A 10933-nucleotide genomic window follows, 5' to 3' on the forward strand; every position below is an offset into this window, starting at 1 on the left:
CTCTCGAACCTCACTGTTGAATACCACCACAGCTAAATGAATGCACCCTAGATAATAGACTTCGCCACTACACGTGGACTAAGAGAATAACCCTCCGAACCTCCGCACTAAGCGAATACCACCTCAGCTAAATGAATGCACCCTAGATAGTAGACTTGGCCACTACACGCTATGAGGCAAATCGAACGTCTCTTAAGTAAAGAAATTAAACACTGAGACAGACTTCCAAGTAACTGCCTCCACAATAGAAGGCACTAAATAATTCCTCAGAAAGGAAGATGAATTGAGCTTTTCAGTCGAGAAACATGCCAAGTGCCATTTTTAAAATATAATAAATTAAAAAATACTTTGACCCAGGATGGCGCTTGGCATGTTTCTCGACTGATAGCCTCAACTGGACATACTCCGAATACTGTGCAGTCGGGGAAGTACAGAGCTGAAGACGACGAAGAAGAACCCTAAGAAGCCTGGGAAATCACCTCCCTCCAAAAGGAGAGACAAACAAAAAGTGTACGAGGAAGCGGATGGAGTTTCTCAACCTTTAATAAATAGACTTTAATGCTCATACCGGACATAAAGATATCTCCCCTGGATTGAAAGTAACGAACACTTGCAGATGAAGAACTTCAAGCGAACGAGGCAGGGTTTTAACCTTCAACTCTGTCTTCACCACAAATTCCAGAAGACAGACAAATACGTATCATTTCTTGCATAGGAACCCAACCTAGAAACTGTCTGAAGCTTGCCCAACCCTCTAGCTGAAGCTAAAGCCGTAAGAAGAAGCAACTTCTTAGTCAGTGTCTTAACGTTATAGCTTCAATGGGTTCAAAGGCAGGGGAACGCAAGAAAAATATTGAAGTATTTTCGACAAGTCCCAGGGAGGACCCCGAGTCGGCAAGACAGAATGTTCAATCTTGAAAGAACATAATAAATCATCGATTATCTTACTACTAGAGATTTCAGGAAGGTGGCAACTAATTGTAGCGCTAATCATTGAGTGGTAGTCAGCAATAGCCGAATATGAAAGACCCTTGACTTTCCGAAGGAATAAAAGAAAATCAGCTATTTTGGCTATGGAAGGTCTAGAAATGGAATGACCTTCCTTACGACGCTAACTTCTATACCTTGTCCAGCTGAACCTGGTAAGGCTTACATGTTGACTTTCTCAAGCTAAAAGAAAGCTGTCTAGCCACAGCTTTAGGGAGTCCGGACTGTCTAGTGTCTCTCTCTACAGTCACCCTGCAACTAGGTATAGCACACGAGGGTTTGGATGATAAGGGTGAGACTGCGGTCGTCTGAGAAGAACTTTCGCATGGGTAGGGACATCGGAACTTCTGTAAGGAGCTCTAGGAGTTCCGGAAACCAAGCGTGTTAGGGCAAGCAGGGAGCTATTAGAGTCATAGACGTCTTGACACTCTCCCACAATTTCCTTATTACCTGATGAATGAGACCGGATGGAGGAAAGGCATACACCTGCATGTGATTCCAATTGTAAAGTCACATCGGTGTCTATCGACATGGGGACCACCATTGGTGAGAAATAAACTGGAAGATGATGGTTTAATCACATCGCGAATAAGTCCACCGTTGCTGGCCACTTACAGAGAACCTGACATATTACCCCCAGAGCCAAAGTCCACTCTCCCCTGCAATATCTGACGGGAGCGACTTAGCGAATTGGCCAGTACATTGAGACTCCCTGATATAAATTGGGGAAGAAGAGACACTTTTCGTTCTCCACACCCTCTCTGGACTCTCTGTGCTATAGTATTGGGTTCTGTTGAGCCTGTTCCCCCCACCCCCAAGTTCTTCAGATATGACAGAAATTATGCTGTTGCTAAACCTAGCCACTACTCTGTTGCGCACTAGGACTGAAAACAACTGGGGACTTCCTTTACAGTCTTGATTTTCCGAAGATTTATTGACTCCTCTTGTTCCCAAACCCCCAGAGGCCCTAGGTCTGGGTTTCCTCCAAGGTTGTTCCCCAACCTTGATCTGAGGCATCTGTGTACAGATGAACATCGGGAAGAGGGGAGTCAATAGACCTTCCCGGTGTCAGATGCACTTCTGACCACCAAAGATGATCCAACAGGCAAGAATCGCTCCTGACCATAACTGCGTTCTCGTTGCGGAAGTCCCAGCGATTCCTGAAACATACCCAAAGAGAGCGCATCCGTAGACGAGACCCTCGAATTAAAAAAGAGAGAGAGAGACATTCTCCCTAAGAGGCTTCTCCAAGCTGGTACCGGCCGTTCCCTGCTGGACAGGAACCCTTCTACCTGCTGAAGGACCAACTGGATCCTCTCTGGGGTTGGGAAAACCCTCAGAGGAAGAGAGAGAACCCTCCTACCTGAATAGGTTAAAAATTCAATAAAAGATCAACCAAGGAGACAAAGATCAACCAATCGCCTAGATACCTCAACACTCTGTACCCTCGACGATGCATAATTGCCAACACCGGAGAAACGGGTTAGAAGCAACCACGTCGTCATACTGGCTGTGTCATCATCCTTGAACAAAGAATTAGCTAAGGCTAAGGTGTTCTAAGCAATCCCTCTTATGAAAGTCCTGTTACTGAGGGGGAAGATGACAAAGATAGAAATTTCGACTGTTCTGCTCTAAACGTCGTAGACAAAGCCAAAACATTCGCCTGGTGAGCCACACCCCTCGAGATAAATTTATTAGGCTGCAAACAGCCACGGATCCGAAGGGACATACCCGTCACTCTTTTAGAACCCCGTTACAGTAAACCTGACAGCATCCAGAGAGAGTGCGCAAGAGCCTCAGTCTGACTGCGCAACACATCCTCCAAGGACCTGCTTCCCTAAGAGAAGTCCCTACACGCCGAGGTGATGCCGGAGATTTAGGTTGAATGGCAACCTGACACCTGCTGAAGGGTTACCTCGAACTGCTTAAATAGTCTTACACGGAGAGAGGAGAAGAATCCTGTCTATTTGGAGCCACTACTGACACTAAATGACCGTCTGCCTTCTCCAAAGCTTGTCTAGCCCGATCGAACCAAACCAGCCAACACGAAAATGGGGCAGGAGCTGGCTTAGTGGCATAAAAAGCCTAAAAAAAAAAAAAAGACTGAATTGATGAAATCGGAAGGTCTGGAGCTCTTGCTTGAGGGTACGAAGAAGTAACATACTCAAGCAGGCATCTGTAATTCTTACTGCTGGCAAGAGGACATTCTAAGTCCGCCAGAATCTCCTGCACCTCCAGATAAGAATCCTGTTCCACAATGTCTGAACGGTCTAAGACTGACGAAGGAGGAGGAACTGAACGAAGCCCAGACAATGATGAAGAGTCCACAAGCAAACCACCCTAACCAGAATGCTGAGCACCTACACCTAATCCGGTACCCGGAACTGAATCTGCATAGTTGAACCCGCTGGGAAGAAGAGAAGGCTGAACTGAGAAAAACCCGGAGCCGATTCCCCATTATTACCAAGGGGAAGACGAGTGAGAGTAGCCAAATCCACATTGCTAAACCCTGGGGGAGGATGCGCAAACAAAACCGCTTGCGGAGGGACAGAAGATGATCAAGAAGAAGGAGGGAGAATGGAAGAGGTAGAAGCTCCCTTCAAAGTTACCACCGCGGAAAATGCAGGTGATGAAAGCTGTGGACCGCTCGAAGAAGGTACTGCAAGCCCTGCCAAAACTGCGGAGTGCAAACCTGAACTGGAAGTGACAGGCAAACCCTGTGAAATACCTGATACCACTGGAATAGCCACTTGAAGCAGAAGCAAGGGGTTGCGCATACCCGAAGGGATGGAACATGAAACACCTGTGACTAAATTCTGCCAAGACTGAGTTTTCACCTGTCCGGAAGCTCCTCCTACCGGAGAAGACTGTACTGAGGAAGGAAAGGCGGGAGGCAGAGGAATAGCAGACACATAAAAAAAGTTACTTGAGAGGAGGAAAGCCAAAGTCGAAGAAGGAGGGAAAATGAAAGATGCAGAAGCCGCAGGAAAGACCAGAGCAGAAGAAGAAGAGGTCGAAGAGGAGACTGAAAAAAAAAAAAGGAGCAGCAGAGAATGTGGGAGCAGGAGATGAAGCGACAGATAACCCGACTGTACTGAGGAAGAAAAGGTGAAAGACAGAGGGATAGCAGACACATAAAAAAGGTTACCTGAGAAGAGGAAAAGCCAAGAGTCGAAGAAGGAGGGAAAATGGAAGATGTGGAAGCCACAGGAAACACCGGAGCAGAGGAAGAAGAGACTGAAGAGGAGACTGAAAAAACAGCAACAGAGAATGTGGGAGCAGGAGATGAAGCAACTGACAACCCAGAAGAAAACTTGGAACGAAAACTTGGAACGAAAGGACAGAAGGCACACTGAATCCGGCCCCCCTCGATAATCCTGAAACATATCTGACAAGAATTCTGGACACTACTGTGTCCCACACTCTCTAATGTTAAAGAAACCATTCGAAAAATAACCTCTCACCATATGTCTATAACCGTCGAAAGACCCAGAAAATCCACCTTATATTCCGCCACATCCAATTGCAGGTCCCACAAACTACTTTTAGAAGCTGAAAGGACACACCAGAATCCACCTTACTAGATGGAGGAGTAGAAAACACAGAGAAGGGGGAAACTACAGTAGAAGATTCAGAAACAGTCGGAAGTGAGTTAGGAGCTAGGGCAGAAGATTCTGCACCACCAGAACTGAAACATGGACTTGAGACTGAGCCACACTGAAAAGAAGCGATGAAGGTGAAACTCTTGCCAGAGCACAAAAACCACTTGAACCCGAAACCAGAACCCATCCAGGAGAACTACTCTAAACCCTTAATACCTTCTCCTCACTACCTAACCCAGGCCTATCCTCCTTTATCACACCTAGATCTTGATCCTGACTAACATTCTCAACTTTAAATTTATCAATTCTACAAGGGGGTGGGGGATCCTTCACTGCCTGCTCTGCGCTGAGGGGGGCCAGCAGACCCTACCCACTCGGAGGCCTGCGGTTCTGCCATTACCCTCAGCACCCGTTAGGGCTGGTTCTGGAACAGACAGGGGAGCTGAAAAGGAAGAAAGACTAGACATCCTAACATTACTACTATCCCTATCTAAGAAATGTTGAAGAAGACTACCTATTAAATTTTCCATACTACTTGCAATCCTATCCTCTAACTGTTTGACTACCTCTGAACTTGCTAAATCCATCAATTGATCTGCAGCAGAAGCCTGAGACACTTGAACCAACGAGAATCTGACCGACGTTTGCCACCCTTACTAGCTAAAGACTTGCAATGACGAATGTAATCCCCCACCTCTTGTGTCTTCTAATCGGAACATTCATCGTAATGAGTCTGCACATCACACTTAACCTTCCTACATGCCTGACAGAATGTCTATCGTGTCTCAAGGTACTCATCCGTCTCTGGCATGAAGAAGAAGCAATGAGCTCCAGCATCCATAGTCGTAGGGACAGTCGAGGTCGACGTCGAAGCCGAAGGCGTAGTAGCAGAAGGTGAAAGAGTCAATGATGACCAATCGAGACCAGGAACCAGCGAGTCCAATTCCAAAAGACGTTCCACATCGAAGATATCCAGAAAATCCAGGAGAAAAAACCGGTAAATACAGTCCAGGTTTTCACCAGAAGTCCAAAATACAAAGAGAAGTCGGGCAATAGGATTAAAACCTCGCACTGCAGAAGGAAACAACCTTCCAGCAGGTCGAACAAAAAGCAATTGACGAAAGTGGGAGTGTCGGCACACACCTGTCAGTGTTGCCAACCGTTTGTTATAGTAGCTCAAGTGACAAGATTTTACCTGCAGCATTGGTAATGCTGGCTGTTAAAATTCCCAATAGTGGGATTGGTAATTGAGAATTGTTCAGGCTAGTGGGATTAAGGGTGAATTCAGGTGTTCAGGGAGTGTATTGCAATATTTCTCTTAAATATATACTGCACACATTAAAAAAAGTGTAAAATGACTCAAGGAAGACCCTTACTTACCAATATAGTCATTCTGACCTCTTAAAGCTCTCTTGGGTGCCCAAGAATTTTTAGGTCGATAGAGGGGAATTGGTAACCTTTCCTTATGCTCCATATGAGGCATAAGCCCTGAAAAAAAAACAACACCAACTTATTTTCAACTAAAAGTCCAAAATTACATAGAGATTTTTAATTGGCAGCACTAACAATGATTTCACAACTTTGAAGAAATAATGACAAATTTTACATACATGCCACTGCACAGTACAGACAACCTTACCAAGGTATTTTTACAATTTGCACCACCAAAGTAGCAGAGGTATGGTATACATTTATGATGGATAGATAGAATATACTGTAGAATTTAGGCCAAAGGCCAAGCACTGGGACCTAAGAGGTCATTTAGTGCTGAAACGGAAATTGACAGTAAAAAGGACTGAAAGGCGTAACAGGAGGAAACCCCTCGCAGTTGCACCATGAATCAATTGTAAGTAGAGGGTGGAAAGTAAGATGGAAGAAAGAGAATACGAACAGAGATACAGTTAAGTATACATTTATGAGTTGCTCCACCTAATGATAAAAATGGTAGCAAATCACAGCAGGAACATACAGTACAGTACTAGTATTTTGCATGTGGCAAAAACAACATTATATCACTGACACACCAGACACAATATACAACAGTGGTTTCACTTTTGAACCCAAAACTCCATGTAGGAAGTACCAGAGTTACCAAGGTTATAACTTTGATAACTTAGTGGCTGAAGCGTATGTACCCTCCTCAGTTAAAACTATTTGTAGTCCTTAAGTTAACTGGCTCTGCTTCTCAGCCAAACAGATAAGCCAAATAAAGTGCATTATTTACTTTTTTCTTCTCCTACTACTCATGTCCCATTTAAATGTGACAAGTTATCATGCATTTACGGAAAACCTAAGACCTGCTATTGTGTCCTACCAAACTAAATTCAAGATTATTTACTAATAAATTCTCCAGAACACCAGCAAATAAAACTTTCAGCCTTGTTAAATAGCCTATCTCATTTTCACCAAATTCCACAAGTATTCTGACTTCTAATCTTCCTATTCGACTCTTCTTTCACCTTATGCCATCCCCTATATTCTTTGTTCATAGAACAAGATCAATTAGCCTTCTGGCTGTTGTGCTTTTTTAACTAAATTTTATACAGTACTTGTATATGATATCCCTAAAACAACCTCAGCTTTCAACAGTATTAAAAAGATAATTTTGCAATGAAGAGCTCCCCTCTTTTTTTCTGTTGGCTGACAATACATGCTGCAAAAATAGGAGCAGCAGCTCTTACTGAGACAAGTTTATCACTACTTGAGCAACTTGACCCCAAACAGGTACATCTCAATATTAATCACTTGATACTGGCCTCCTTCAGACAGAAAAAAAAATATTTGTAAAACTAGCACTGTTCATACTTTACATTTCATTAACAACACAATAGTTAACACTATGAAAAATAAAAATTAGACCGAGTACATAACAACTCATAATAAGACTGCTCATGCAATGCTACCTGTGACCATCCCCATTGGACCCAGTGAGTAATTTTACCCAGCATGCAAGGACTTGAAGATAAATGTAACCACATACAAAACAATGAATGCTTAAAACACATGAACGAGTCAAGGTCATCCATCATCCAAATAATGGGGGATTACTGTACCACTGTGTTTTTTACCACTTTCAAATGTTACTCATTATTCACTATACAGGTAGTCCTCTACGTACAAACTTTCCAAGATGAAAACTTCTACATTCAAATGATATATGGTACATATAAACTTTATTTCATGTATTTCACTGACACTTTTTCAAGGGAAGTGTAAAGATTTTTGTTTATTCTAAACATTATGTGCAAGATCAATTGCCTTGATAGAAAGTTTTATTACCGCAAAGTGCTATGTGGCATAGGCTACCTGCTGCACAATGCTGGCTGCCTAGATGAACTCTATTCAACTTGTAAACCAATTAAACTAAAAAGCCAGGTCTTGGAGCATAACTGGTTTGTATGTAGAGCCCTGGAATGTATAAAAAATGCATCTCTTCCACTTACAAGTAATACCACACATCAAGAAACTATTGACACATATACCCACATATAATATAGTATTTGGCATGCAGTTTATAATCACGCAGTAACAACTTCCAAACTTACCAGTTGTACGAAGACGATCTTTGTAGCCATAGTTCTTGAGCGTTGGACCTGCTTCCCTGCGTTCAGCAAAATATCGATGTCTTACAGCTGTAACTAGTGGTGTCCATGCCTGAGCATTAGTGTTTGATCTTAATATGAAATGCTGCGATAATCCTTGTATAACCGATGGTGCATAAGCAAAGCTTGATGTAATATTGCCAATGGATTTAACGAAGTTTCCTATAACTGATGCCATATTATTACCTGAAAAATAGGATTCCATGTTGAATTTTTGTATTTAGAGAAACAATTAAAACTTGAAATACAGACCAGTGGTATACAGCAAATCATAAATAATCTGATTCAATTAAAGTTCATGGATAGTCTTGCCTGGCAGTAGGGATATGATGAGGTTCACACGAGATTTCAAATTTTTTGCTCACTTCAACAAAGAAAATCCAAGTTTTACAAAATTGGAACAAAAACTTCAGGGCTGTAACTTCCTTAGTGTTTTCTTTGAAAATTTAGAAAAAATAAAGTAATAATTAAAAAGTAATTTCTTTTAAAAAATGAAAGTGAAATTGACCAAAGAAGCAATATAAACCCTTCTTTAAATCACAAGCCAATTGCAAACTATCGATTGTGAGGTAATAAATAGCACTACAACCTGTAACTTTTTCTTCTCATCTTTTCAAAAATTTCACCTTATATCCATTTTCAATTGCTGCAAATATTGCGCTTTTAAAGCACAATATTTGATAACACAGAAACAAGTAGGCTTTTACGTATCTCCATGACCTATAAGAACAAAATAGCTGGTTTTCTTCAAATTAAATCAAATTCTTGGAAAGCAGACAAAAAAAGAGAGAGAACAGAACTGTAGCAACCTCTGTCAAAGATCTTTTACAACAACATAAAATCAGAATTAAAGCACAGACTGCTCAAGCACCAGTATCTAATGTGACTAATGCTTGCTGGAAATTCATGTAGTACAATAGACTATAGCCTATGGTTCTACAGTAAGAATTCTAAATGTAAGGAAACTTGAGATCTCTACCAAAGGATCATATGCAGCCCAGTGAAAAATGACTGTGCCTTGTTAAATTAGGTTAAGAGGTGCCTCTATAATTAACATTGATACATTTCCAAATATTTATTCTTGTACTTTTGATTTACATACAATACAGAAACAAGTTAATATGTTCCTCTCATACTTACAGAGGACCTTGTCTCAATACTCTTTCTCTTGTAGATGAACAGCATCACCACTACCTGTGTATTTTTAAGAATTCTGATCTCAGTTTCATGGATGGGGAGATCATGTGAGATATCAAGGTAATCAGCATGAAACTTGACATAAGTCACATGGCTTCCTTTGACTAATTCTGGAACAAGGTTTCAAGTCTTGCCAAAAATTTGTTTTGGAATCAGGTCATTATTAAACATGTTATGATGATCCTAGAAGCCTACTCTGCATGTGACTTTACCTATTCTCAAGTGATTAAAGCTTTTTACTTGAATGATACAACTGTGTTAGCATTATAAGGTAAACATTTGATGTTTTTCACATGGCCTTGTCTGGAAATTGTGAGTTTTAGTAATTTAAAGGGTAAGAAAATTACTTTTATAAAAGTGTAAATTCAAACATACGCAACACATAATATTGAAAAATACATAGCATAAGGAAAAAGAATTCAGAGACAAAATGCAGTTTGCATACATCTAACTTTAAGACCTCTTTTATTTTTTCTATTCTGTCTGACTTTAAACAAAATACTTTATCATAATGTGTTTGGTTACACAAAGTATCATTGGATGTAAATATTTAAAGGTGTGAAATAAAATGTATAGCCTATTACAGTGCCAATGGCATGCATCATACTAAGCACAATTTAGTTCCAAATGGATGTATAAGCTATGTATTTCATAAGACACTGATTTTCAAGTTTATGCTTTGTTTGATAATGCCTCAATTGGCACTGACAGTGATAAAAGTATTATTTTTGCATTCTGAATATGAAAAATATACTGTACTGTTATTTATAATTCTGATTAGGCTAATGGATACTGCTACTGCAATAGGCGTATTCTGCTACTGACATCTTACAGTAATTACTCTCAAAACTTAAAATAAATCAAGCAGTTTATAGTTTTCAACTATTTATTTTTCTTCTACATAAAACCTGTTTTTAATAAGTTAACATTATTTTGGAGGTGGAACATGCAATTAGCTGGCCTAGCCTAAGGCGCAAAATAGCCTGGCACTGGTCCAGCTAAAACCTTGCAAAATATTTGATCACATCTGAAGAAAGCCACAGTAGGCTAGTTGACTACGCAGGTCTTCTTATAAGCAGCCAAACTGGATCTTCATCTTGGGGATCAAATTCGGGTCACGAATTGCCTGGGGTGGGCTCCCGGCCAAATTAGGACACCAAGTCCTAGGTTAAGTTAGGTAAAGCAAGTCTGGTTAGGTCATATTCCCTATAAAATGCCTATTAGAACTACATGAGCCGCGACACCTTACTCTTACATTCGCTCCATTAGTTCTATCTGACCTAGGCTAACCTAGGTCAATGTGCCCTGACTTGGCCGTGGAAGGATCTTGCACCCTTAACTGTATGAAGAATTTCAATATTTTCTGCTGTTTCTAAGATAGTTTATAATCACCGCTCTGCAGTCAACCAGACAAGAATGTGTTCAGGCTTTGGCCTGGGCTGGCGGCAAGACCAATTTTCCCTACAACGAACAACCGGTAGACTTGTTGGTTACGTTAGGCTACTGTAGATAAACAGAGCTCTCATAGGCTTTGTTCGACAGTTT

The 10933-nt window shown here is 41.2% G+C and overlaps 1 protein-coding gene across 6 annotated transcripts in view; it reads right to left on the bottom strand.

Moving 5' to 3' along the window:
• Nucleotides 1–10933, bottom strand: part of mRpL51 (mitochondrial ribosomal protein L51) — a 29921-nt gene that overhangs the window by 3526 nt on the left and 15462 nt on the right. For 5 of the 6 annotated variants that reach the window (XM_067105257.1, XM_067105258.1, XM_067105260.1 and 2 more), the window contains 2 exons: nt 8135–8377; nt 5970–6077 (listed from right to left, as the gene is read on the bottom strand). In XM_067105257.1, the coding sequence (XP_066961358.1) occupies nt 5970–6077; nt 8135–8369 (343 nt within the window). In that variant the 5' untranslated portion in view covers nt 8370–8377. Of the gene's footprint in view, nt 1–5969; nt 6078–8134; nt 8378–9331; nt 9386–10933 lie in introns of all 6 variants that reach the window. The other variant, XM_067105261.1, reaches the window with a different exon arrangement.

The sequence above is a fragment of the Macrobrachium rosenbergii genome, chromosome 6, assembly GCF_040412425.1.
Source record: "Macrobrachium rosenbergii isolate ZJJX-2024 chromosome 6, ASM4041242v1, whole genome shotgun sequence".
NCBI classification, from domain to species: domain Eukaryota; kingdom Metazoa; phylum Arthropoda; class Malacostraca; order Decapoda; family Palaemonidae; genus Macrobrachium; species Macrobrachium rosenbergii.